The following is a 26,411-nucleotide window of genomic DNA, read 5'->3' on the forward strand; positions in this document are numbered from 1 at the left end:
CCTAGGAGGATGTATTTTTCTTGAGAGAATGGAGGAGAGGCATTAGCCGTTGAAGCGTTTGCCGACCGAAGGGTCGTCATGCCCAAGGATGGCTAGCTGGACCGACCAGTGTAGTCGTGAAATGCATTCCTGTACGCGTCGAGTCCATAACCAAATTTTCTCTACGCGAGATGGTGACACGCGAGCACGACACGCGTCTTAATAACAAGTCACCTCCAATGACGCGTCTGGGTTTACGCAAGGCAAGTCTGCGATGCAGTCATAAGCAATTGCTAGTCTAGCATCACTCTTGCCTACAACAGCGGACAAAGGATCGAAACCCTGGAACCACGAACGAGGAATCAACAAAAAAGCGCACGACACAGACAAGCAGCAATGGCCAATCAGTCTACAGCATCAACCATCGGATCGATCCCAAAGTTTGAGTCTACACTTGTGATTGCATTCCCAGACGTACTTTTGGCAGGACCCAAGATCTTGCTCAGTGCTGCCGATGCACACACCAATGGCACGTCGATTCCAACATGGTCCCATTATTGCTCAAGGTCATCAAAAAACAGTAACGCCGGAAGCAACAGCCGATCAAATTTCGCGGCCACGAATAAGATCCAGCATTCCACAGCAGCAGTTGACGCGAACCAACAGAGGATGAGCCTATTGACCATCGTTGTAGCACCACCAACTATGGAACAGGCGTCCTATCTGTGCGAGGCTATTGTCAACCAGGCACAAACCTCAGGTACAGAGAAGATCATCCTGGTTGCCGCGTCAAATTTCGCAACAAAGGAGCAGCGGACACATGTGGTGCAAATTCATCATGGTATGCTCTATACACTAGTTCTGCATGATAAAGAAGAGTCGGAAACGGAATGAAAGGGGCCAGGGCCTCAGTATTGACGTTTGTATGTTTGGATAACCTATGAAAATGTATTAGATGGAGCGGTCGAGTTCCCAGCAGTACCGAGGGATGTGGCATTGGGAGATCATATCCTGAACACGTTCTTGACCCTGCTGACGTTTGCTGGCGTTCCTACAACGGCATTGGTGCATCCTGCCAAGAAGGGGACAGGTCTCAAGGAATCCCAGGTAAGGGAATAAAATGGGCACCGGTATTTGACTAGGACATTACTCAGACTGATGCTAATACGTTTTTGTATTTTTATTATTATTATATTAATTTTATTTTTTTTGCCCCATTTGGCTACGCACAAAAACCATCGTCAATACTAGACTGTCCTCGAGAACTTGACTACATCGCTGGCATTAGTGATTGGAGATAAGAACTCGGCTGTATTTTCGGCAGAGAGAGCCATTCAGTATAGCGTGCTAAGGAGCGAGGACGACGGCAGTGTCGAGAGTATGATGTATCTGTAGGGGAGCTGGAGATGGGGCATGATATAAAATAAAATCTCATTTTGGTTGGCACCTACCCCTCGATGGAGTCCTTGGATAGCCATGGACAGGGCTGCAGCTGCAGGATAGATAGAGCCTGCCCCTCAAAAAGGGCAAGTCTTGGAGTCGCTGAGACGCATTTTTACATCTCGCATTTCCCGATCAGAGCGGGTTACATGGTTTGGTAGTAGCGGACTTCATTGTTGCGTGCTTGATTTCTCTTACTGCATATGGCTGTGTGTTGTCGCCATAAAACAGATTCGCAATCACAACCCTCTCTCTTTCTCTCTCTGTTCATCCTGCCTCTCATCGCTCTCACGATCGCCTTTTTTTTTTTTTTTGTCGCCCACTCGCTTCGCACTTCTCCTCCGCCTCAGCGACAGACAGACAGACAGACAGACAGACAGACGCCCAATCCGATGCTGCCTCAAACGCTGCTGCTTTCCTCGCCCTCCCTCGCGGCCTCTTTCTCTTCTCCATCCTCCTCCTCCTCCTCCTCCTCCTCCTCCCCTCCCTCTGCCGCCGCCGCCGCCGCCCTTGACCCTCACCGCCACCAACAACAACACCAACTCCCATTCCAACCACAGTATCCCCTCGACCACCCACAGCTCCAACAGCAGCACCTTCTACAACAGCGTCTGCTCCTCCAACAGCAGCAGCAACAGGCCCAGCTCCAGCTCCAGCTCCTGCAGCTCCGTCAGAAGCAACGCCTCCAGGAAGAGTACCAAGAACAGCTACAGCGCCACCACCGCCGCCCTCATTCGCTTGAACATAGATCAGCCTCCTCCTCGCTCTCCCCTGCAACCCAGCCCCCGTCCGATCCCCTCGATTTTGTGCCAACTCAGTCCCCTCTTGCTCCTGCTACGGCTCCATTCCCTCCTCAGCAACCACCACAACCACAGCCGCACCAGCTCCTGTCTCAGTCATTTGTCCACCCATTCCTCGGTACCAGCAGCAACAAGACCGGCCCTCCGAAACTAATCAGTGCCTCAGTTCCCACAACCGCCTCAATGGATATCTTGGCCATGGCCCCGTTTCCGATGCATCAGCACCAAACCTTCGCCTCCAACCTCCCTGTGCTACAGCAACCAGTGCAGCAAATCACTGGTCTCCCAATACAGGCTCAGCAGCAGCAGCAACAGAAAGTACAGCAACGGCAGCAGGCATTCAGCAACAATAACCCGTTCTATCATCCGCTCAAGTACGAGACAGGCCAGTCGCAAGAGTCACAGTTGACAATTAACATGACCAATGTGAGCATGGACACGACCTCTGCTGGCCTCGTAGCGCTTCCCGGCTCCACTCTTGCCCGTAATGGAGTGGACGGCAACCAAGCAAATGGATGGATACGACATGAGCACGCCATGCTGAACGGAGGCTCATCTTTGTTCGGTACTAACACCGGTGAGTGTAAGCATTCATTGGTTTCCTATGTTGCTTTGATCTCCGCCCTTGAACAGCTCAAGGGATTTAAACCTGGTGCAACAAAGCTTGTCTGTATGCCAATGCCACATTACTCATCATACCTCTCTCTCTTTCTCTCTCTCTTTCTCTCTCTCTCTCTCTCTCTCTCTCTCTCTCTCTCTCTCTCTCTCTCTCTCTCTCTCTCTCTCTCTCTCTCTCTCTCTCTCTCTCTCTCTCTCTCTCTCTCTCTCTCTCTCTCTCTCTCTCTCTCTCTCTCTCTCTCTCTCTCTCTCTCTCTCTCTCTCTCTCTCTCTCTCTCTCTCTCTCTCTCTCTCTCACACACATATATATATGCGCGCTGTCTTTTCGCTCCCTACCTCCTACCTATCTTGTTGTTCATCTGTTTGCAACGGCCAATATTTCGTTGCAATGATAAAAAAGACGATCTCTTGCGGAGGTTGTCACACTCAAGTGGCGCCAGTGATATGAGCATCCAGTCTTCTGGTTTCTCCCCCGAGGTAATGCCCTATGAACCTTAATTTAATTTGTGCTCTCTTTACTCGTTTTCATTTTTTTTTTGGTTTCTGAAGATCTGTTTATGCAGTGTGCCTGTGTGCTTTTTATATGATCACCCGCACGTCTCCTCGTTGCATAGTTACTATAACAACCTGCTAACCGACTATTGTCATGTGTAATCACCAATGGATCATTTAGACACAGATGGCGGGATACACGCTCGACGCATGGATTATCCAGAAGAAGGACCAGATGGAGGAGATCTCACCCACGGGTGGAATCATTCAGGCCCCCGCCGTTCAGGAGGTTCGCACCGGCCAGCAGTTCCTCATCAAGCTCCAGCTCAACAAGCAGGGTTCCCCCGCTCAGTCCTCAACAAAATACCCGGCCATGCGTGTCGATCGTCGCGAAGCCATCAACACCGCTGGCGAACCTCGCGCCGGTGCCGAGCCCTTGACCCTGCAGATCATTGTGCATCTTGCCAAGAGTCGCCAGGTTAGGAAAGGTGCTTGTGCCAAGTGCTGCCATAAGGTAAAGAGGAGGACAAAGTCGTCCAATTGCCTTGTTCTTTCATTTTCATCACGATCGTGGATCTGTATGATGTCAGTGAGAAGATCGCTGTCTAACGAGCTGGACGCGTGTGTGTGTGGTGAAGTAGTACGGTCCTTCTTCCCCTATTCTGGTCTTGCTTGATCCTCTCTCGCCATCAGTAACAGACCCATCTTCATACGCCCACCTCGACACGACGACTGGATCCGTCACCATCCTGGCCAAGGTAATCTGCTCATCCACAGACCATGGCGAGCGCGGTAACAAGGACCGATATCTCTTTGAGTTCCGACTCAGGCGTACAAGCAGCGTTCTGAACAACGTGACGAAGATGAACATAAGTCCCCTGGGCGCAGACTCAAGGGAGGATGATGCTGACACCATCGCCAGCTGCTATACTGCACCGATCATGTGCTCTGGCCACCACAAGGCTAAGCGGGTCTACCCTAACCAGCGACCGTCCAAGGTCACTAAGGACGGACCTATGCCCAAGACCAAGGTAGTCAAGCGCCAAAAGGATATTCCCAGCCTAGCTGACCAGATCCAGACGTCACAGCTGTTCCCCAGCCGGCAAGATGAGTTCCTTCGATCAGGGTCAACCTCAAGCAGCTCCACTTACCCTTCGCCACTCTCGTTCATGCAGGACAACGTCCCAGGCGCTTCGGCCATGTCGAACTTTGGCGACGATCAGCCAAGCGATCTTGAATTCGGAACCAGCACTATCGGCAACCAACAGCTCCTGAATTCGACTGACAATAACATATTGGATCCATCACAACCCCTGCAGCCGCAACCTCCAAGGATCTTTGAGGTCAGACCCGACCATGGCCCCATCCGCAAGATCACAGACGTCGTACTCCGTGGACTGTTCTTCCGCGATGGCATGGTTCCCTACTTTGGATGCTTTCCTGCCCAAGACATCGTCGTTGAGACATCTAACCTGATCATCTGTAAGGCCCCCGACAGCCCCTTACCCGGAACCGTTTCCATCACCATCTATGACAGCGTCGGTAACACCTTTGTAGATCTGAGTCAGTTCACATATACCGACGACTCTGAGACTGAGCTCTTGATTTTGCAGCTCCAGCTCCGACTCGCCCACCGTGCTCTTGAATATCTACACAGTCAGGCCACTGGTCAGAAAGGCAGTGCCAACGATATCTTGAATAGTATTCCTGGGCTAGCGTCAGCTTCACCTCGCTCGCCCTTGGGCGGGAATGTTATGTCGGACTCGGCTGATCATATGGACGATTCGACCATTTTGACGCTGGATCAAGTGGAGGAGGGAATTCTAAAGACTCTTGATCAGCTTCCGGCAGGATTCGACATTTCTATGCCTCTGGATGACCAGGGTAACTTGCTCCACCTCAGCATCCTGCTTGGACTCGATAGGCTAACCATGCGCTTGATCGAGGAGGGATGTGAGCTCGAGGCTCTCGACACCTGGGGCATGACACCACTTATGTATGCGGTCGTTAAAGAGAGCGAACTCGTTGTCCGTTCTCTGGTTCTGGGTATGTATTGCAACGAGACTTCCTGCTGTCTCTGTACATTATAATGCGTTGTGGCCCCTCAAAAACTAGAATGCTAACATGGACTTTTTTTTTATCTACTTATTTTTTTATGATATGCTACAAATAGCCGGAGCCACCTCGTCTGGTGCCAAGACCCCCAAGGATTTCTACAATTTCTTGCCTCGTCCCGTCACGCCTACACGTGCCGTCGTTGGCTATTTGTCGGTCTGCTGCGAACGTTATTCGAAGACCTTAAGGACGCTGGTTTTGGGTAACACGCTTGGACAGCCAAATCTGGTTCAGATTGAGCACGAGGGGACATTGGAGTCATCAGAGAGTGAATCTGATTCAGAGGAGCAGGCAGAAGAGGAGAAAGGCGATGCTGCGGTTGCTTCTCAGGTGACGGACGAAAATGCTCCAGTTATTGTGGGGACTGCGCCTAAGGAGGTCGGCGCTGGAATGACCCCTGCAGCATCTGTGGAGGGGAGTGAAGATAATACGTTGGCTCAATTGGCACAGACGCTCAGGGGCGTTCATCTCACACACGACATGCCACCATTGTACCAGCAGGATTTACCACCGATGCATGTTGTTGGCTCGGACGGCTCGATCACCGTCAACATGAAGGTCTTGAAGGGCGATGAGATCCCTCGGGGTGTTCCTGGTATACAGACGATTACCACCGACAATGAGGAGTCTGGCTATCACAGCGGTGTGTACTCTGAGGTCCAGGACCGACTGAGCCTCTTGAACAAGGCATTGTTGCCCTCAGATGGACTTAAAATGACAGTTGCATTCCACAGAGCTGCTTCCAGCACACCAGTGTCCCCAGCGGGTGTTGAGATCCCCACGCCCGAGAACTTATTTAGGACAGGCGATAATTTCAACATCGAGATTCGTTTGACGACGACGGTTGTGCCTGGCGTGGAGTACATCCCACTGCCCAGAGAATTCCTGGGAATCCGATTTCCTCGCGAGATGGTCAAGCGCGTAAACGGTCGTCCAGTGTCGATCTTGAACGAGATGACCTATATTCTCAGGGCTTCGATCGAGCTCGGCACGCGCAATACGATGGTCAAGGCTTCGAGTAGTGAGGTCCATCAGCACCAGGGTGATGGCATCGAGCTCAAGGGCGCGTGTAACAATTGCGCAAAGTATCTCCATGAGAATAAGAAGGTCTCGCCATCTCGTGTGTCTCGCGAGGACCCGACGGCGTACCCGATCCTGCAATTCAGTGTCCCTGCTCCTGTCAACCCTATGCAGCAAGCTATGCTAGAGGACTTGGACTACAATGCGGAGGTAATGGAGTTGCACAATGGACATGTGGAGGTCAAGGCGCGCGTCAACTGTTCAAGTCTGCATCATCTTGTCCAGCGCGAGAAGGCCAGGCGCGCAGCAGAGCTTGCTCTGCCCTCGTCTTCGTCTGCGTCCTCATCTTCGACTCCTTCAACATCGGCATCAACAGTTGCGACTGGCAAGGCGGCGCTGGGGGCGAAGGATCTAGAAGACCCTGGATTCGTGTTCATGTTTGAGTTGGTCCATCCAACGTTGAACCGAGTGGTGGCCAAGTTTGAGACAGGGCCTTTCTTATTCCAGAGCTACTCTCTCAAACGAAGAACCTGAACGTAGACGAAGTGCAAAGATCATGTTTGGTTTCTCTTCTGTATCCTCATTTTTCAGTTCTGTTTGTATTATTAAGATATTACATTTAATAGATCCATACGTTAAACAACGCTGAAAAGACGAGACGAATTACTTACCGCCAAAAAATGGGCTAGCGGACTGTAGTGTGTACCGTGGTGTGTTTGCTATTTGCAGAATACGACTTTGTTGCGGTAATTCGTGCCAGTGCGACATGGATCGACAAGCAAACAGTGGGCGCTGGAATCGAAACCGTGGCCAAGACTCTAGAGCTGACTCTTCCCGTACAGTCCACGCCCACTGCTGATCCATCCAAGGTGTGATCAACACTGTCCTTAACCTGGACCAAGCAAAGAATGGATGCTGCATAGGACTTGCAAGGCTATGTCAGAAAGCTCTTGAGAGGTTCTGAGGAGGAGGAGAGGGAAGGAGAGTAGTACTTCCTTCGTCTTTTACCATCATTCGGTCCCTTGGATGGATTCATTAGGCAAGACATACGAGATTTTCTTTGAAGACGTTTGCTGCTCGAAATTTTGATAGGAAAATGAGGCAAGTCGCATCGGCTGCCTGCGCATAATGCCGACTAGAATTTTATGTCCTCGCCCCGAGTTTTCGTCCTGTTTGGATTGCTAGGCTATAGTGCACTTGAGAATTCAGGTAGGCGATGGACTGATGGTCATGTTTGGTGGCAAAGAGCACAGCAAACGCACGCGTCCTGGAACATGGTTTGAAGGTCGTGTTGAACAGCACGGCACATGACAAATCTTCCTATCCCAGTTGCATGTTTAAATAGAACAATGAAGGTTTTATGCTAACATGTTTTGTGAAAGGAAATGCGATTAAGAGTTCTAGCGTTACAGTTATCTTTCCCTTGATGGGCAGCTGACCGGTATGTCTACTGAAGATAGGCGCTAAGGGGAGAGGCGCCAATGGCCAATGCCGGGAACTGTGAGTTGAGGGCCTTAATGATCTCGATCATCTCTTGGCGAGTGTGGGGCTTGAGCTCATCCTCCTTTGATAAGACCTCGGCAAAGATCGACAGCAGCTGATTCAGGTTGTTGAAGACCCAGGTGTTCTGGGACTGGATCAACGAGAACAGCAGCTTGTACACGGGCTCGTTTTCCTCATAATCACGCTTCAAGGGCAGAGCCTGGACAAAGACTGGCAGGATTTGCTCGATAGGCACAGCGTTGGGGTGCTTCATGATCATGCGCGCCACAGCACCACAGGCATTGTCCGTGACATTGTCCAAGTTCTGGCCTTGGAACAAGGGGTATAAGGCCGCCAGAAGAGTGGGATATTCAGACGAGATGTCGAGGTTGGTGTTCTGACAGAGGGCTCCAATTGTGTAGGCGGCGTTGCTGCGGACCTCGGCCTCCTCGTCCGAAAGACCCTTGACAGCAATTGGGAAGATCACTTCCGTAAATTCAGTCACACCGCTCAGCATGCCGGCGGCGATCTCACCCAGGCATCCGATCGCCATCGAGCGCTCGCTCGTGGGCTTGGACTTTTTGTAATACTTGGCAATGTGGGGAATAAAGACCTTGGCATAAGGGACAAAGCTCTCGCCCAAGGCTGCTGCCAAGGCGCCCACCAAATCCGAGGCAGATGAGATCAACAGTGCATCAAACTCGGCCTGTTCGTCTTCATCCAACAGGCCCTCATCATCGGCAAGTTCCTGCTGGCAGTAGGCTTTCTTCTCAAAGATCAGGTTCAAGTGCTCGGCAATAGCAGTGATATCTATGAACAATCGCAATTAAAAACTTCCAGTTAATAACAATTAAACAGTATCCAAACGTTGGGTAGATCAAACCTCTGTAGGACTTACGATCGGCAATAATGCCAGGGCCACAAAGCTTGACAGTTTCGACCATCTCCTGACAGACCTGAACAACGACCATTCTATGTCGTGGTAGAAGGTAGTACGAGTGACCCCAATATGTTAGCGTTCATCGTCTCAAATATACAGAATATCCTGGTAAACTGCTGAGAGAGCACTGTGTTTTTGTTCAGTTTCAATCGATACATCTCATGACTAAATCGAATTGAGCTGGATTTAAAGTAACTGTGCTGAGATCATCATTGAAATCCCCCTCCCCCTCCGGTCCATGCTCCATCATTATTTGTAAGAAATGGATTAGTCGAACTTACTTGTCATCTTCATCCTCCCAGATAGAAAGGATGGCTGGCATCACCAAAGAGTTGAGCTGGGCAACATTGTCATGAAGGGGGATAGCAACAGGAAGACCAGCCTTCCACTCCTCGCAGTTCGACAATTTGTAGAAGGTGCGCAAGAAGTTAAACAAGGCGCCACAGGAAGCCTTGCGGACACCGTCAGACATGTGCGTAGTCAAGTCGATCAACTCCTTGACACTCGACTCGACATAGGGCAAGAATGCGGACCGAGTGTGTTGGAAGAACTCCCCGATGGTGTCAGCAGCAACCTCTTTCTCATCAGCAACAGCCGAGCGGAAGACGTAGTTCAGATCCTCCGAGGTATCCTCTCCATCATCGTCGACGGCGCCATTGTCATTGTCGAAGCGGGTGGTATTCTCGTCCAATTGGCACGAAGCGATCAATTGAGGAACAATGCCGGCCAAGTAAGGCGAAAATTCGTCTTCAAAGACCTGGGCAATTCCAGCAAAGAAGTAGTAACCGCACTCACGGAGGCGGGTGTTGTCCAAAAGTAATCCTTCCATAGCCAAGTTCATGAGGTCGTTCAAGTGGGGCTATAATGAACCAAATATGAGCATAGTAGGTTAGTATCGTGCACAGAGTATCCAGGATGGGATGATCCGAACTACAGATCAAATGCTTTGCATACTTACTCGGAAAGCATCCTTGCCAACAGCAGCAGCAATGGCGCCGAGGGCATCAGTAGAGACAGCACGGAGCATGAGCTCGTCTTCGTTGGAGTGAAGGGTCATCAAGTGCTGGAGACGCTTCATGACTTCGGGAAAGTAAGGCGTGAACTCGGAGCCAGAGGCATGAGCGGCACTACCGATGGCAGCAACAACAATGGCGCGAGTCTCGCCCTGAGCGTGATCGAGCATGTGCAGCAACTTTTCCATCAGGACAGGGAGGTACTGGAGGATGTTCTCGCCCAAGCCCTCCAAGATGGCGTCTAAGGCATTGCAGGCCTGCTTGGTGATCTCGGGAGTAGGTTCATTCATGAGATTGAAGACCAAGGGCAAAAGAGTGGCGTGGTTCTCGGCGACCTCCTGATCAAATTCCTCAGCGAACGAGCTCAGAGCCATACAGGCAGCACGGCGCACATTGGCCTCGGGATCCTGGAGGCCAGCGCAAACAACCAAGAGAAGATCATTGAACTTGGGGCGGATGAAATCGACAGAGCCTTCGACCAGGACAGCCAAGGTGACCATTGCGGCCTTGCGATACAAGGGATCCGCATTGGCCATGTAGGCGAGAATGCCCTCCATGGCGACGGGGAAAACCTGCTGAGGAGGAAGGTTTGTGGCAAGAGTGTTGATGACCTTAAAGGCGAGACGAGCAGGCGAGTCCTCGTCCGAATCCTCTGGCTCCTCTTCGGCAGCAATGGGCATCAAGGCTTGGATCATAGGAGTAACCAGCTTAAGGCGCTGGATCTTAGTCTTCTTGTAGGCAATGGCCCACATGAGGAAGGAGAGACTCTGGACACGCATGACGGGCTCATAGGTCTTATTGGCACCAACGTTCAGGAAGAACTGGATCAAGTTCTGGATGTGCTTAGAGAGAATAGGGACCTCGAGCAATAAAAGCGTATCAAAAACGTCGAAGCACTTGGCAGCAGACTCCTCGTCGCTGTCGTTGAGGCACTGTTGGAGAACGTTGACCATATGGGGAACGAGCTCAGAGAACATGGCGATTTCGTCCTTCTGGTCCTCCTCGATAAAGTCGGCTATCTTGCCCAAGGCTTGGACAGTGGTGATACGGACGATCTGTGAATCGGGGTCGACAATGGTGCGGCTGAACAATTCCAAGAGCTGGCGCAAGTTGTCGGAAAAAGCATCGGTGACTTCAAAGATGGCATAGATCACATAAACACCGACCTCGCGGTGTCCGGCGGTGCTGCTGTTGGAGCACTGGAACAGAAAAGCGAGGAGCTCGTTCCAGGTGTTGGCAGGAATCTCGAGTCTTCCGACGGTGGCGATGACACGAGCGGTCGAATGACGGGGAAGAGCCCTAATAAGATAAAAACAAGAAATGGCTACATACTTAGCAAGAGAGAACCAACACTAAAGGCAGGTTCAACAATATCCCACGGACGCAGCTGAAAAAAAAAAAAAAAAACCTTACTCCTGTTCGCTCAGGATGATTTCCAAGAGCTTAGCCTTGACGTTGGTGCGGACGTCTTGCTCCATCTTTGTCCACCAGGTCGAGATCTGCTTGCGGAGCTCGACCGCAGCAAGTTGACGGATCTAGCGGAGAGTAATTCGCAACAACAAACGCGCCAAGGCATGATTAGATAAGACGTGTGTGATTTGGTCTGCCTTTTGTTTGTTTGTTTTTGCATTTTTTTTTTTTTTTTTTTTCCTTCGCGGGTGCTCTCAGAATCTTGTTGAAGGTGCTTTCTTGAGCCGCTGACAAAAAAAAGTGTAGAACGCCACTCCTTCAGGAAGAAGACGTACGCACACAAGGGCAACAAAGACAGCCATCCCAATGAGGCCAATTGAACCCACACTCCACATATGCATGCCCGCTGATTATGATCGAGCTATTACCTCCTTTTGGGGCGAAGTCTGGATGATATGGACAAGGGCGGGGACGCAGTTGGCATCAGCAAAGAACTGGGAGTTCAATGCCTTGGTGGCCTGTAATCATAAGAAATGACAAGATACAGAGGCAGAAGGGGATTAGTATTTTCGGTTGCGGCTGATCAGGATCAGGATCAGGATCAGGATGGATTGCAGCCAGGCACGGTTGAGGGAAGGATCCGAAAGTAGATCCAGTGTTGGACGAGAACGCACCTCCTTGATCTGATTGCTGTCGTTCGAAAAGAGGACCTGCTGCAGGGTCTGCTCGAGGCCAGCCACGTATTGCTCCATGCTGAGGTACAGAGTGGGGAGGAACGAAGAAAAAGAGGAGAAAGAGGAGGTGAAGAAGAAGCGACGGCAAAAACGAGGTCGCTTGTAGGTCTACAGGTCTGCTCTGTTTAAAAGGAAGCCGCTTCCAAGATCTTGGACTCTCGTCCAGCGCATTTCTTTTACATGGAGTCGAATCAGTTAAATGAAAATCTAGAGGGAAGCCTAGGGCATTCCACGTGAGGATTCACGTACACAGGCTGGCTATATCTCAGCAGCGTACCTGATGACGCTCCCCCGCTTGGACCCAAGCAAGCTGCTTCCAATGCATCATGTCCCGTTAAGGATAAAAGGGTAAAGGGTAGAGGATCATAATGGGCCGTGGAGTGGACGCAGTGATAAGCAGCCCAATGGTGCCCATCGGGGGCATGTGTGGGAAGGACAGCGTCTGGCACAGCTCGAATGGGGGCTCTCGGCAGCTCTGCGACCCCTCGCCGTGGCCTGGTCTGCTGGGGTGGGATGCGTTTGAGGACGGGTCGTTTCTTTTTAAGGTGGGCTTGCCCAGCCGCAAATGATATATGATATCATCCTCGGGCCTAAAGGAAAAAGAAAGACCCCCCAGCAAATCAGCCTCCTCGCTTTTCTTTTCCCAAGTCTTGGTGTGTGGGGCCCCGGTCCAACCAACTGCCGACTTCGCCGGACAGCCAGACACACAGCCAGACACAGAGACGTAGCTTCTTCTTCGTCTCTAGATACTTTGCAATAAAAGCGCCCATGGTGGCCGCCCTGTCTTCCCACTCCGCCCTTGTTCCTCCAGCAATCAATCCTCATCCCAGATTCTTCTTTCTCCCCCCCACACTCCCGCCCTCTCCACACTCCTTTCGTCTCTGCCCCTGCCCCTTTCGGCCCTGCTGTCCCTTATCCTCTCTGTCTGCAGGCACACATTCACACATTCACACATTCACACTTCACACTTCACAGAAAAGCCATTGAATACCTCACCACCGGAGGAAAATGTCACTGCTGCCCGCCTTGTCCTTTGAAGACCTCCCCAAGCGAGATCCATCCGTCCGGCGACCGAAACGCTGCCTCGGCCTCCCATCGCTCGTCGTCCAGCGCAACGACGGGTTCGAAAACATGATGATCGACTCGGCGATCGTCTGCACCCCTCCACTCGATATCGAGTCCGACTCTGGTGACGACGACGATGCTGAGCCCTCGATGCGATCCCCGGTCTCGTCTCCTTCCCTACAGCCCGTATCCATCCTCATCGATCGTAAACGCAAAGATTCACAAGAGCATACCTCGTCCATCCACCTCCTAGACCGCAACCAGAGTGAGCACGAGGTCGGACATGCTCCCCCTGCGCTCGATAACTATGGCAAAGGCGCACAAGGCCGTCGTCCCACTGTCACCTTTGACCTCGAGACGGACGAACCTCCCTCACCCCCAGCAAAGCTCAATGCCCGTTTCTCATTGGACTCGAATCAACGATCCATCCGCTTCTGTCATCATGATGATGATAATGACGATGAAGCGGACGAGAACAGTCTGTCCGATTCTGATGCCGGCGACGAGGCCTCGACTGGTCTCCAACAACCTCTGTCCAATCCTGAGGATCGTGACCATGTTCACAAGGCGGAGAAAGCCTTCCGCCGGGTGTCCATCTCGCTACCCGTTGACGATGCCGATGCGAATGAGAATGCCGTTGAAAACACCGACGTTTTACATCATCCATCAACGAGCACATTTGTTGATTCTGATGACGATGCCACTGAAGCGACAAAGGCCGTAATTAGCGATAGCAATGCACCTCAAGATGCGATCCTAGACCACGTCTTCAATGGAGCTGCACCTCAAGACATGTTAGTGGCTCTAATCGAGCGATCCTCTGAGCTTAAGGCGCTGGCCGCCCGTCACTCGGAATTCTTCAATCTCATCTACAGCAGCCTCTCTAAGGCCGTCCGCGACGATTTCAAGAAGCTGCTTTTCATGCCAAGGGAAGAGCTCTCGGATCGAGACTGGATGGACGCCATTACTGACAGACTTAGCCCCCTGCCTCCATGCATCCTCGAAAAGTTCAAGGGTATCGTCGGCTGGATCGGACCTGACTGCGAAGGGGATGAAAATGTACTTTGGGGTGAAGATGAGTATGGCTACCGCGATTCGTCGTTCGAGCAGGTCCAAATCAAGTGGCTGCGAGATATTGAGGACTTTACTCTCGAGACCTTCAAGCAGTGCTATCCACAGTTCTTCATCAATGCGAACGAGCAACTGAGAGGCCGGCGTATGTCTCATGGCGGGGACCAGCGAGACCAATATGTGATCTTTTGCGAGACCCTAGGCCTGACCCGGACGGACCTTCCCTGCGATAACGCCTGGGCCAGACGCATGAACGGCTGTCTCGAAAAACATCCAGAGCTGCTGTTGCAGCTCAAGGAGATTATCGCGTACGAGGTTGGATACGACGATTAGTGCACCTGCATGAGCGATATTTTCATCGCATTGCTCTCTGTTTCTGTCCTTCGCATTTTCCAGCACTTACTCTTTTTTGCCGTTGTTGTAGTTCTTCTTGTCCCCGCCTAACTCCAGTACGGACTATATATTCACCATATCTTGTAAATTTTGTCCTTAGTCTAGTTTTCAGTTTGGGTTTTTTTGTTTGTCCTTATCTCTGTACATTTCACATACATTAGTTATATTAGTTTGCAGCACCTAACACAAAAAACGAGACAATTTCGGTGCTACCGGTGTTTGTTGGCGTTTTCTTTTCGGTCTAAACGACAAACGACAGCGCCATGTAGAATAAACTCAAGGGCCCCCGCCGCCTTAATACAACCCCGTGTTTGCCTTGCATTCTGCCATAGCACTCTTCAGCAGAAAGAAAACGTGATGGGATCGCCATTTCGAGTACGGCTGTCTCTTGAGGACCAACACACTGTGCTCGCTGTGCAAAGTGTAAAGAACCAGGTCTCAAGGAACGTGGTAGAATGAACACAATGTCTCTCAATAGCAAACTGACCTTCTCGTTCCTGGGGTCAGTGCGTTGTTAGACTATTGACATCATCGTGCTTTTCCATGTACTATAGGATAGAAAGGCGTGATGTTGATCCTAGAAGTGAGCAACTGCTTTTAAGTCAATGCAGTCTGTGGCTCGCCTGCACGCCTGAGGGGATCTGGCGTCAATAAATAAATATATGTCTTCTCGATGCACGTAGAAGTCAACGACAAACATCAGCCCCTTCGTCGTAGCATTCGTATGCATACTACAGCGTCTGAAAAAAAAAAAGAGGGAGGGGGCGGGGGCTGGTAGATGCACGCTGTTCGTTTTTTTTTCAGCCGACTTGTGTGGCAAGAGCGCGCGCTATCTCTCGAAAACCATTCAGAGTATTTCATCGCGGATTGGATTTTCGCCTACATGCCTTGCTCCGTCTAAGTTTTAGGGTTCAATTTCCGTATCCCACTGTGCTGCCCCACCCGGCTCTTAGAATTGCTGTTGCTGTTGTTGTTGCGGGCGTGTCAGCTCTGGGGACCCACTCTTGGGGCTCTATGAGCCGGAGGGAAGCGTGGGCCATATTGTGGACAGCATTATGGTTTCGATCTCTCTCTTGGGTGCATTGGTGGTCTGACCCTCGACCTTTCCTAAGTACTGCACTGGCAGTATGTCATAGAGACGGCTTGGTGTCCGTCTCGCAGAACAATCCTAATGTCCTCCAAGTTCTACTTCTTTGTATTCGACACGATAGCACCCCTTCGGCTCCTTCTTTCTCGGCTAAAGACCAAGCAGTTGGCCTGTGGACGTACCCGTCCGTAGTGGTCGATCTCGTTAAAACGTATTTCTTCTGCTGATACCCTGCATCGATTTCTGCATCGTATTTCTTGGGTATTGGTAACCTATCCTTGAGGAATTTTGACAGAGCCGCCCGAGCAGCATGGTCTCGTTCGTTTTGCTGGACATTTGCCGCGTGCTGACTGCAAGTGTTCTGCTTCTGTGAATCCTGGAACGTGAAGAAGATGCGGTTGCAGAGCTTGGGTGCGCCCGTGGAGAGGGTCGATGAGGAATGTTTTTTTGGTGTAGTTCAGCTCCCGGTGAAAGAAGAGGCTGAAGAACAAGTCTCCTGGGTGCCTCGATGCTTGATCTAGCGCCTGTGCTTCATTTCCTCCCAGTGCGTTGACGACCATATCCTGCTTGGCTTGGCTGCGGTCAGCAAACAAAACTTGAATAAGCAATAAGCATATGCTCGGCTATAGTAAAATGCGTGTCTTTGAGGCCGCTCTCTGGCATGAACACCATTTGCTCGGAGGCCGAGAGATGGGAGCTCAGGAGCCAAAATAGGCTGATCTGATCGTGCTCGCTCGACGTCCATTTCTTCAAATCAATGGACCGGATAATGCATGGCACCTGCGCCGTTCGCCTACTCTAGGTTACTTTGCCGCGCCTTCTCTACCAGATCAGTGGTGTTGCGCAGGAAATGCATCTGCAGCTGGTCGGCAAGAACCCGGACAACCTGACCCATAAAACTTGGGATGCCCGACCGGATGCCGTTGCTCGCTGGAATGGCATGATGCGTGTTGGAAAGGCTGCGCCTGTAGTTCCTTGTTACCTCCCTCGCACCGGCATTGGCTGTGGTATCCGCTCGTAGACTTTCTCCTGCTGTTCCTTCTTGGTCGTGGATGGTCATGGTATCGCTGATGATGTCTTGAAAAAGTTATTGCTGCGGAAGCCACTAAGCTAGACAAATAGATCCCTCCTGTAATCGACGTCTGCTCGCGTCAGCTAGGGCGGGCTACCGTGACAGCGCCGATTTACACCGTAATCGCCTGCTGAGAGCATCTGACCGCGTCTGTCGCTGCAAGTATCATCTCTTGCATTGTGCGAACGGCGTGCTTGTGGAGCCGGTCCTGCTCTGCCTCGTCAGCATTCATGATCTCGGACAAACCAGCCCTCAACTGTGTCGAAAGAGCGCCACAGTTCAATACAACTGTCCCGAAATGGCGTTGAAGGGCATGTCCATGATGGCTGCTTGATTCCTGGACTTAGGTGTGTTCGTGCCAACGGTCTCAGAGGAAATGGCTCTCGCACATCTAGACGACGAGTTGAATATAGGTTTCGGTTTCGGCTTTCTCGTTTTCATTTGCTTTTTGGTTGGCATTAGAATGGCCGGGGCGAGTGCGTGGGTCGGGGATGGTGGAGTTCGGTATGGCTTGAGTCGGCACTGGTTCGGCGCCATGTACTCGTTTCATGTTGTTTGTGTGGCAGGAGGATTGGAGGCCGGGCCAATGAGAGGGGGCCGACGTCTCTCGTTATAATACTGTAATACCTTTACCATTGTAAGGCCGTGCGCATCTAGGGTGTTCTTAATAAGACCGCGCCCTCTCATATTCTCGACGTAGGCATTATTGATGGCTATACCGGCTACGATCCACATAACTGCACCGAGACCAAGTCGTTGAGGGACATCGGTCGAGACTTTGATGCTCGGACCTGTTCTGGGAGCTTTGGCGGAAAAGAGAGTTAGAGTCGCTTGCTGCGACATACACAGGCGAAGGTTGGGTAGAGGTGCACACATCCGAATCGCCGGTGAACTGGTAAACATCCCAAACAAGGATTATGTGGCGGGGTACGAGGTCGGTCGAGGAGACGCATCCATTGGTGGTTTGCCAGAAGCGCTTAGCTTTCTGGATCTCCTTCTAGTCTTGGTTTTCTAAGAACGCGGTTTGATGCTAGTGGAGACACAATGCTCTTGAGGGCAAGAGCAGCAGATGGTTGAAATTGCTATTCATAAGGATCCGGAACGAGTGTAGAACTTGCGTCAAGTGGACCGAGGAAAAGTTCATCAAAGCTTGCGTTCAAACGAGATAGTGGTAGGCATCTTACCGCCGCTTGAGATTCATTTCAGCTCATACATCATGCGCATTCCTTTTTGCATAGTGGATGGACCATCCAGATGAAAGGTAACTTTGCTCTGGGCAAACGCCTCGGGAAGTCTGTAGTAAAGACTGTGAACCATTGCGTCAGTGGCTCTGCATTCGGTTTGTTGGGCGATGATAGCGGCTACCTGGGTTCAGGCTCGGGCTTTCTCTCTCCTTGTAGGAATCGTAGAAAATCGATGCCTAAGTTGATACGATGCATCCGTGGTACAGCGGTATCACATTCTTTCAATGGCCGTGTCGGCCAAATACCGAGAGGCTCTATCCATTCCCATTATGATTGAGTAGCTCGCTGATGTATATAAAGATAGGGTACAGGCGGCAGTGATCCGGAATTACAACATTGAGGTATGCATTCTAATCTACACCTAGACAAGATGGAGGCATTCGACCCGATAAAGCCCTGTAATTGCTCTACTGGCCCCGACTGCTTACAAGCATGAAAAGACGACAAGGACTTGCGGACTTAAAGAGATTAACTCTTTACAAATGAGTTTTGACAAAGATGCTGTGAAACGAGAGAACATTAAAACGAATAGGGGGCGTAGGGTATAGCAACTCACGGAAACGCAGCGAAATACAGTCTTGTACTTATGATTCTATGCTCTCGAGTGTCCATGCAGTAGCACCGTGCAGAGTCAAGGTTGCGGAACTCTGGAAGCCAGTGCACGATGTCAGTTGAGAAATTGGAACAGCAATCCCTAAATTAACGAACTTTGGACTCAGTTGGTGATCTTTTTGTGGAGCATGGAACGTGATGATAGGTTGTCAATGTGATACAGAAGGGTTCCTTGGTATATTACAGGATGTGATGTTGCCATTGTGTATATGGTAGACAGTGAAATGGAAAGCGGATAAGGCAGTAGGGTGCAGACGAGAGACGAGAAGCTGGGGACAGAAAAGAGTCGGAAGTGTTAATGGGTTGACGAGAGACCTTTATGGACGCCAAGGCACATTGGTATTATCAGAACTAATAATGCTCAGCGCCTTGGTCTATCTAAACGTGCTACATGGGCGTGCTTTGTATTATGATATTCGGACCGTCCGAGTTTTTTTGGCATACGCACTGTTTTTGACACTGGTTTCACATTGCTCCTCATTGTCTACGCGTTATATTCAGCTTGCCAGCTCGGATACCAACTGGATCAGAATTACGCGATGCAAGATTGGAGAGCAGGCTTAGACCCTCACCAATGAGTCCAGGAATGCTCCGGAGACTATGACCAGCCTCAAGAACCAAATGGAGGTCTCTCGCATTTTTGACAAGGAACACTAAAAACATCCCTTCGCATAGTTCTTCAGATATTAGAGGGTTGCGGCACTTAGCCCAACGCACCGCGACAGTAACATATGGCAGATCGATTTCATGAGTCAAAGAACACACGTATATCTCAGGCACGCACTCTTCTGCTTGCACCGATCCTGACCGGCGATGAAAGAGCGTCCCATTGAGAGAATAATTGGCCGGATTGTGCAGTATTGGAAAGATACCTTTCGCTCTGATAGCGGGAAACGCATAGCAGGACAGGGAAACGGCGCCCACAGACTAGCACATTATCTAGCCTATTGAAGTTAAGCGGAAGGCCATTTTGGAGCCTCGGAGCAGGTCCGGAACGCTATGGTCCATCTATGAGACACAGCTCAACGCGACATCTAGAAAAAACACTTTAGAACTCAGCAATGCGGTTTTACCCAATAATTGAAGGTCAGAAATGTAAGTTTCTGCAATAGCCCGGAAAACGTTGGAAAAAATATAAATATGTATATATATTAATAGACTGGGTGAAAATGGAGGGGTTCTCCTGGAGAAGGGTATAGGCGGATTTACATGTACTCTATTTGACGCCTGTGCCAATCGCGTTGTCTCAATGCTCCAACTCTCGAGAATGTGCTCATTTGGATGCCAACCAAGGCCTGAGCATGGGCCATAAACACCTGGTCTACCATCATCGGTCCAAAGACACCCAGCGTCTCGGCCGTGCCCATCTGCTCGTGGTCCAGGTATTTCCAGCCCAGGTTTGCAAACTTTTTTAGCTCCTCCGGCCGGCGCTCGTTTGTTGCAACAAAGACAGGCATGACTTCGGCCAGTGATCCTGAGGGGCTATATTGGGACTGGATCTTGTCGATCCGCTGGGCGATCTGCTCCGTCGTTGGGAAGCAATGTACCATCTTTGGTCCCGGAAAGTTGGACTCGCAGTACTGCGCAAAATCGCCACGACGGATATGGATCGCAATGTACTTTTGAGTCGGCACTACCTCCTGCCTTGACTTGGGGTCATACACCGGTTCGGGCTTGACTAAGTTCCTGTCCAAGAACTCCTGCACAAAGTCTTCGAGCTCAGGCGTAAAGTGCAGGTGCTGGCCGAAACGATCCCACTCGGATTTGTCCTGAACGCTGATTTTGTAGGTGTTGGAGATGCAGATGAACTTGTCGCGCTTGTAGGGACCAAGGACCCTAGTGATGGTATCCAGCTTAGTGGCATCGATCTGGAGGGGGCTCAATGTCACGTTGAACTTCCACTGCTTCAAGAATCCCTTTGCCGTAAAATCGATCGTGCGCTTGGATCCGAAGCCGCAGGTGATCTTGCAGTCCAGCTGGCTGTACTCGGCCAACTCGGCGTCGCGCAGCTTGTGGAATTCAATGACTTTGGCTCCAGTCAGTTCCTGGAATCGCTCCAGGTCTAGGAACTTTGACCATGGCTGGTTCTGCTTCGACTTGTCGTGTGAAGAAGCAGTGATGGGTGGGATTATAAGGGTGCGACCCAATGCCTTGGCGACCTCCATGCCTCGAAGCATTCCATAGAACTGGTTGGTGATACCGGCGTAAGGGAGGTAGGTGACATACTGAACGTCATCCTCTTGATCCAGCGTGTCCTCGAAGGGCGTGTACTCTTCTTCCTCTTGCTCCCCATCATCCTCAGGAGTGGTGTTGTCTGTGCTATCGACGTCCGAGTTACTGTTGCGACCCTGGATGGAGGGTTCGCGTGAGTCATAGGAGGGCAGCTCCTCTGGCACCTGCTTTCGCTCGCCCTGCTGACCATAGCGGCCGTGGTAATCGATGTCGTTGTTCGAGGGACTGCCAGCGTCCCTGCTGCCATAAACGCCATTATTATTGGATTCCAGCTTGGTGCCCTGTTCATTGCTCCTGTATGATTGCCTCCAACGAATGATGGCGTAGTCTGCGTCCTTGGCGCATCCGACTGCATTGCTGCTGCTGCTTAAGAGTGGGCTGACGATGACGTGGAAGACAAGCATGGCCCCTGATGTAATCAGGAGGATGAACGACACAAGAAGAATGAGCTGCCGCTGAGAATATCTTTTTGAGGCGGTTGTTGTGGTGTTGCTGGAGTAGCGGGGTAATAGCGCCGGCCTGAACTTGGGGGAGGTGGCCATGCTGGAATCGGGATCTTGGTCTTGGTCTTGGTCTTGATCTGCCGCTGATGGGATATCTTTTCGTTGAATTGACGTTGGATGAGGGGATGGAGGTGAGATGAAAAAAAAAAAAAAAAAAAAAAAAAAAAAAAAAAAAAAAAAGATGAAACAAGACGAAGGACGAGGGAGAATAGGGGAAACCCTTGCAATTAGGAAAAGGTGTTCAGCGCTAATAATAAACTCACTGCAATTGACAATTGATATCAGGACAAGAACCTATTCTACCATTCTACCCCGCTTAGCTCGAGTGGAGTTGGTGGATAGACCTCCTCAAAGACTCACTTAATATAAAATGAGCATTTGTGTTCTGCTCTTTCCACCAGTAATCTCAATTGGACGTTGAGATAAAAGAACGCTCGTATCACACAAACAATCCATGCAGCGTCCCTCCAGGCCTTCAGGAACCTTACTACATTCGGCCATTTGCATTGTGTCGATGGGCGCGTTCCTTGCGCTCTATCGCCTCGACTTGTGGATATGTCTTTCCGGATGCTTGCAGCGGCAAGTGAGACCGGACTGATTGGAGAACTTGCGTGTTCAATTCAATTACGTGGGGGAAACTGCCCCGGTCTCTCTCTGAATGACCATGCGCGATGTCCATCCAATGGATTTCCAAATCAGGTCAGTGGAACCTGCTGTGGGTTTTGTCTCAAAAAAGTTTTTCTTTCTATGAAAATCCCGCTTGAAATGTGTGTGTGATCATCAATACGGTTGGGTCTTGTAAGGGCATAAAAAGCAAAGCTTTCCCTCTTTCCTCGTCTTTTTTCTTCTACATCATCATTTCAACAGACTTTTCCACTATATTCCGTCCATCGAAATACACTTCTCTATCATGAACAGCGAAACCAATATCGAAAGCAAAGTCGGCCGCCCCGCCGCCAGTGAGTTGTCCTTCCCAATGTATTTGCACTCTTCCTCAGCATTAGTAGTTGAACAATGGTTTTGACCAAGCTGCTACTATTATTTTTTTACCCCGCAGACAAGGTCGGAGGTATGCGTGTCCCAGCGCCAGATCATCCCGTCCCTGTTGTGCGCAAGTAAGTCCGCCCATCTATTCTGTTCATTAGGTTCTCTTTTTTTTTTTTTTTTTTTTTTTAATATCTCTTTTCCCTGCGCGCCAAAGACCATTATGCTGACGATCTCCCGTGTTTCGTCCTGTATGAATTGCAACAATAGGGTCCATGAGAAAAAGGACGATGAGGATTCGGGCGTTTTGAACGCAGATCAGCAAGAACTCGAGAAGCTGGAGCGCTTCGAGTACGAGAAGCAGACTCGCAAGGCTGCCGGCGAACGCCTGGCCAGGATGTACGAGCGACAGCCTAAGCACGAGATCACCAATAACTTCAGACAGAACCAAAACATTTATGTCGATCAGCCCGTTCTTCACAATCACGAGAAGTCTGGCGGTGCTGTCCAGCAGTAAACGGCCTGGGACACCTGCTTAAGAAATTGCTCATTTGTTTTGAACAGATGAAGCGGCTCCGTGTATAAGCATCGCAATCTGTATATAATAAAAACTGTTTCTTTCACATACCAGATGCAGCTGCAAAATGCAACACAAAAAAAAAGCCAAAAAAAAAAAGAGTTGTTTTCATACAGGATTTGATCTGACGCGACAAGCGTTTGTGATTATGTTTGGTACACGAAAGAAAAAGAAGACAACAGTGGCAATAGGGCAAACAACAAAAAGACAAGAGGGAGAAAGAGAGAGAACGACTCTAGAAAATCAAGTACATGTGCTGCTTGTTGAGAAGATATAGATGACAACTCGGTACACAACAAAGACCTCCTCCGTGCCTCGTCTTACAGCTTCCCCTCTGGGAACAAAACCTTCTGGACTGCCTCGATGACCTTGCCATGGATCTTTGCGTGGGATGCGATCACTCCAGAGTTGGTCGCCAGTGTCCTGCCCTTTGAAAAATCCAATGGCTTTCCATGTATATCCGAGACTATGCCTCCCGCCTCAGCGACCAGCAGACTACCCGAAGCATGGTCCCAGATCTTTTCCTCGTACGAAGCGCTGACAGGCAGCCTCAAATATATCTCCGCATCGCCTCGTGAGAGGGAGCAGTATTTACATTGACTGTCCATGCGCACCGGCGGCCTCGTGATGCCCAACAGCTGTGCGATCTTTGCAGAGTCGCTCTGGTTGGAATGTCCACTTTCGACGCTTTCACAAAAGCTGGCATCGGCCAGGCTTTGGATGTCGCACATTGAAATTGGAATCTCTGTTGATGACGAAAAGTTGCGCTGATGGAGTATGGCAAGGGCATAGATAAGTCATACAAGCAAAGGCGGTTAGTGCTTGATGACACTTAGCGCAACACCCGCACCTGCAACATACGATACAAAGCTAAAATAAAAATAAAAATAAAATAGTGTACCTGGAAGGCACCCTGTCCCTTGACGGTGATAAAAAGGCATCCTTTCTCGCCATCCTGGTCCTTGGCATCAACGGGAAGATTGGGACAGCCCATCACTCCGAGTTCAACTTGACCGTCGACAATCAAGGCCAGGCAGACCGCAAACTGCTCGCCTCGCAAGAATCCCTTTGTGCCATCGATCGGATCTAATGCCCACATACGGCCAGAGGCGCCTCCTGCATATGTACCGCGATCTATTGTCTCCAGGAGCTGTGCAGAAGGAAAGGGTTAATCTTTTTGTTACTGCTGTGCAAACTAACCATGAACATGCCTCATAAAGCGTCCCAATACGTTTCACGCTGTTCTGCTGAGTGAATGTATCTCATCATCGCTGAAGGAAATGGTGACAAATTGTGGATCCACTTAATTTTCAATCTCAATTTTGGTTGCGAATCTACAATCCATGCTCTCGACACTCGACTTCACATGCACTCTCTGAACAAATGCATGTCCTCATACTTCCTCGAAATATACCTCAGACTGGCATAATGTACCAATCAAAGATACCATTCATACGACTTACCGATTGCTCTGTCAAGAGCGTATCTAGCCCGGAATTGGCGAGCTCCAGCACCTTTTCCCGCATGGGCCGACCCTCTTCACCCCTCAAATCCTTCGAGTCCTCCTCTCCGACAATGGGGTCCTCTGGGAAGGACTTGTGAAGGAACGTGTTGACGACTGCCTGCGCACTAAAATCTGCGACTGAGGAACAATTTGCAATTGAAGAGGGACAAATAGAAAAATTAGGTCACAAATATAATGAGGAAATAAGGGAAAAAGAGATCAAAGTTGTGTGACCGAAGGAATAGAACAAAGCCGATCGGCACACTTACCAGTAACAGGCGACTTGTCCTTCTTAGTGATCGTCTCGCCGTTGACGAGCTTTGTAAAGACCCGCTGACAGACCTTGCTTGCAGCCAAGACCGCGTGAATGGCAACAGCTCGCTCCGCGGCATATGCGAGTGCTATGTTTGCCACAAAACTCTCAGGTCAGCTTTTTGTTTGATCTGCATCAAAGTGGTCCGGACGAGTCATTGCTCGGCCGATCAACAATGCCATAGATCGCTCGGATCGATCGTTGCTGTCACAATCATGATCTTCAGATATACAGCAAGCAAATCCAATTATCCCGATGCGTGTTTCAAAATCCCTTAACCAAGCAGCTGCCTCATAGTCAAAACGACGTCTGCGGTAGGCCATTCCTGGATGAACATAAGATATCCTTGAGGCCTTACCAGACATGGTGAGGGAGAGGGAGGTTTTGGTGGAGGGGAGGGAGGTTTTGGTGGGGGGGAGGGATGCAGGAGGAGGATGGGATCGGAGTGGCGGATGAGATGCGGAGAGGTGATGGAGAAAGAGAGAGAAAGGAAGAGAGAAGTGAGAAGAACCTTGTGGGCTGGTAGGCCTAGGCGTGAGTGTGTTGTGTGGGTTGAGTCCGTTTGTACTCTGTGCTTTGTTGTTTGCCGCCAATGCCGCACGCATTCCTTCCCTGTCTTGGACAAAAAAGATTAAAAGTCACGCTATGGCGTTATCGCGCGCCATGCGATTCGGCCCTCGCCCCTGCATCAAAAAACAGCAAAACTCTGTTCCGTCGTTCTATGAGATCCTCCAGGCGCAGTAGTCCATGGACAAGAAAGCACGAACGAGAATAAAGAACCAAGATCTTGTTCAGCTCATGTCATATCTGCGCATCCTCAATGCCTCCTCTCTTCATTATTACTAATCATTCGCGCGTATGATCCACAACATATCAACATCATCTCGCAGCTTTATTTGCATCTTCTTAGCGATCCCAGCGTTTTCTTCGATCTGAAGAATCATTCTGACCATGAGGGTTCACAGGTCTCGCATCAGCTTGATGGTTATGTGGAGGGTAAGGTGGTGGTGGACGGTACATATGTGGCGGTAATGGCAGTGCTGGATGCTGTGGATGCGCTTGACTGTTATACACACCAGGGGGCGGAGGCGGGAACGGATACCCTGGCGGAGGAGGCTGACCCTGGTATGGGAGCCCTGGAGGAGGCCCTGGCCTTGGTGGTGGTGGTCGATGTGCATGATGCTGGGATGGAGGTCGATTTTGAGGCGGATATCCATAACCAGGCGATTGAGCGGGAGGCGGCGGTCGTTGGTGGGCGTGTGTATGTTGTGGAGAATATTGAGGAGCTGGAGGGTAGGACCCAGGATGGGGTAGTGGTGGGCGCTGCGAAGGTGCTGCTTGATACGGCTGTCCTTGATGTGTAGGCACTGGCGGCCCACCAGTGCTCGCCGGGGCAGCCTGAGGCGGTTTATTTCTTGGCGTCGCATCGGAGGAGGATGGCGACTCGTATGCTCCTGTCTCAGGTCGCGATGCCTTCTGAAATCCAGATATATGGTAGCCAAACCCTGATCCAGGTCCTGATCCAGATCCAGATCCATATCCCCGCGAGCCATCACCAGACCCAAAGTTTCTGCCTTCTCCTCCCTGACCTCCCCGAAAATTTTGCTGGCGTCGGTCGCCTTGTCCTACAGCTATACTATTTGAGGAAGACGAATAAGTATGGTCCTGTAAGTGATCAGAGGAGTGGAACCGCCCGCCAGATCCACCACGT

The 26,411-nt window shown here is 50.5% G+C and overlaps 8 protein-coding genes across 8 annotated transcripts; 4 read left to right on the plus strand and 4 right to left on the minus strand.

The window, feature by feature from the left end:
* Positions 1 to 107: 107 nt before the first annotated feature.
* On the plus strand, positions 108 to 1,438 carry BC939DRAFT_29581 (uncharacterized protein). The gene is made up of 3 exons (XM_051551333.1): positions 108 to 820; positions 935 to 1,086; positions 1,231 to 1,438. Exons 1-3 carry the CDS (start codon positions 376 to 378, stop codon positions 1,372 to 1,374), a joined length of 741 nt encoding a protein of 246 aa, XP_051406905.1. The 5' UTR covers positions 108 to 375; the 3' UTR covers positions 1,375 to 1,438.
* Positions 1,439 to 1,811: 373 nt separating this feature from the next.
* Positions 1,812 to 6,998, plus strand: BC939DRAFT_507930 (uncharacterized protein; the record flags this gene model as incomplete). Its single annotated transcript, XM_051560944.1, has 5 exons — positions 1,812 to 2,796; positions 3,238 to 3,314; positions 3,511 to 3,843; positions 3,971 to 5,375; positions 5,503 to 6,998. 5 exons carry the CDS (start codon positions 1,812 to 1,814, stop codon positions 6,996 to 6,998), a joined length of 4,296 nt encoding a protein of 1,431 aa, XP_051406906.1.
* Positions 6,999 to 7,911: 913 nt separating this feature from the next.
* BC939DRAFT_507931 (armadillo-type protein) lies at positions 7,912 to 12,061 on the minus strand (the record flags this gene model as incomplete). Its single annotated transcript, XM_051560945.1, has 7 exons — positions 7,912 to 8,756; positions 8,845 to 8,918; positions 9,168 to 9,745; positions 9,845 to 11,198; positions 11,313 to 11,434; positions 11,738 to 11,827; positions 11,984 to 12,061. 7 exons carry the CDS (start codon positions 12,059 to 12,061, stop codon positions 7,912 to 7,914), a joined length of 3,141 nt encoding a protein of 1,046 aa, XP_051406907.1.
* A 1,824-nt stretch (positions 12,062 to 13,885) lies between these two features.
* Positions 13,886 to 14,512, plus strand: BC939DRAFT_403356 (uncharacterized protein; the record flags this gene model as incomplete). The annotated part of the gene is made up of 2 exons (XM_051552733.1): positions 13,886 to 14,167; positions 14,216 to 14,512. Coding segments are annotated over 2 exons (579 nt in total), but the record flags the coding sequence as incomplete, so codon positions are not given.
* A 1,009-nt stretch (positions 14,513 to 15,521) lies between these two features.
* On the minus strand, positions 15,522 to 16,719 carry BC939DRAFT_507933 (uncharacterized protein; the record flags this gene model as incomplete). Its single annotated transcript, XM_051560946.1, has 4 exons — positions 15,522 to 15,584; positions 15,675 to 15,726; positions 15,842 to 16,035; positions 16,486 to 16,719. 4 exons carry the CDS (start codon positions 16,717 to 16,719, stop codon positions 15,522 to 15,524), a joined length of 543 nt encoding a protein of 180 aa, XP_051406909.1.
* A 2,988-nt stretch (positions 16,720 to 19,707) lies between these two features.
* On the minus strand, positions 19,708 to 21,456 carry BC939DRAFT_467708 (GDP-fucose protein O-fucosyltransferase-domain-containing protein). Its single transcript, XM_051557825.1, has one exon. The coding sequence runs from the start codon at positions 21,359 to 21,361 to the stop codon at positions 19,793 to 19,795; it is 1,569 nt and encodes a 522-aa protein (XP_051406910.1). The 5' UTR covers positions 21,362 to 21,456; the 3' UTR covers positions 19,708 to 19,792.
* Positions 21,457 to 22,218: 762 nt separating this feature from the next.
* BC939DRAFT_29787 (uncharacterized protein) lies at positions 22,219 to 23,013 on the plus strand. The gene is made up of 2 exons (XM_051551349.1): positions 22,219 to 22,437; positions 22,577 to 23,013. The coding sequence occupies exons 1-2, from the start codon at positions 22,337 to 22,339 to the stop codon at positions 22,821 to 22,823; spliced, it is 348 nt and encodes a 115-aa protein (XP_051406911.1). The 5' UTR covers positions 22,219 to 22,336; the 3' UTR covers positions 22,824 to 23,013.
* On the minus strand, positions 23,014 to 25,432 carry BC939DRAFT_29693 (uncharacterized protein). The gene is made up of 5 exons (XM_051551338.1): positions 25,059 to 25,432; positions 24,657 to 24,788; positions 24,347 to 24,525; positions 23,785 to 24,033; positions 23,014 to 23,650 (listed from the first exon to the last, which is right to left on the minus strand). Exons 1-5 carry the CDS (start codon positions 25,303 to 25,305, stop codon positions 23,204 to 23,206), a joined length of 1,254 nt encoding a protein of 417 aa, XP_051406912.1. The 5' UTR covers positions 25,306 to 25,432; the 3' UTR covers positions 23,014 to 23,203.
* Between the last annotated feature and the right edge of the window lie 979 nt (positions 25,433 to 26,411).

Source organism: Gamsiella multidivaricata (assembly GCF_025024155.1).
Source record: "Gamsiella multidivaricata strain RSA 2152 chromosome Unknown BC939scaffold_111, whole genome shotgun sequence".
NCBI classification, from domain to species: Eukaryota; Fungi; Mortierellomycota; class Mortierellomycetes; order Mortierellales; family Mortierellaceae; genus Gamsiella; species Gamsiella multidivaricata.

What these genes read in the sequence shown, in the direction of transcription:
- BC939DRAFT_29787 (XM_051551349.1), top strand. Translation starts at nt 22,337, where the DNA reads ATGGTTTTGACCAAGCTGCTACTATTATTTTTTTACCCCGCAGACAAG. An exon ending in CCCGTCCCTGTTGTGCGCAA is followed by an intron (nt 22,438 to 22,576) that starts GTAAGTCCGCCC and finishes TTGCAACAATAG; the next exon opens with GGTCCATGAGAAAAAGGACG.
- BC939DRAFT_29693 (XM_051551338.1), bottom strand. Translation starts at nt 25,305, where the DNA reads ATGCGTGCGGCATTGGCGGCAAACAACAAAGCACAGAGTACAAACGGA. An exon ending in CCTCTCCCTCACCATGTCTG is followed by an intron (nt 24,789 to 25,058) that starts GTAAGGCCTCAA and finishes TGGCAAACATAG; the next exon opens with CACTCGCATATGCCGCGGAG. An exon ending in CGCTCTTGACAGAGCAATCG is followed by an intron (nt 24,034 to 24,346) that starts GTAAGTCGTATG and finishes CCTTCTGCACAG; the next exon opens with CTCCTGGAGACAATAGATCG.
- BC939DRAFT_29581 (XM_051551333.1), top strand. Translation starts at nt 376, where the DNA reads ATGGCCAATCAGTCTACAGCATCAACCATCGGATCGATCCCAAAGTTT. An exon ending in TGTGGTGCAAATTCATCATG is followed by an intron (nt 821 to 934) that starts GTATGCTCTATA and finishes AAAATGTATTAG; the next exon opens with ATGGAGCGGTCGAGTTCCCA. An exon ending in CAGGTCTCAAGGAATCCCAG is followed by an intron (nt 1,087 to 1,230) that starts GTAAGGGAATAA and finishes CGTCAATACTAG; the next exon opens with ACTGTCCTCGAGAACTTGAC.
- BC939DRAFT_467708 (XM_051557825.1), bottom strand. Translation starts at nt 21,361, where the DNA reads ATGGCCACCTCCCCCAAGTTCAGGCCGGCGCTATTACCCCGCTACTCC.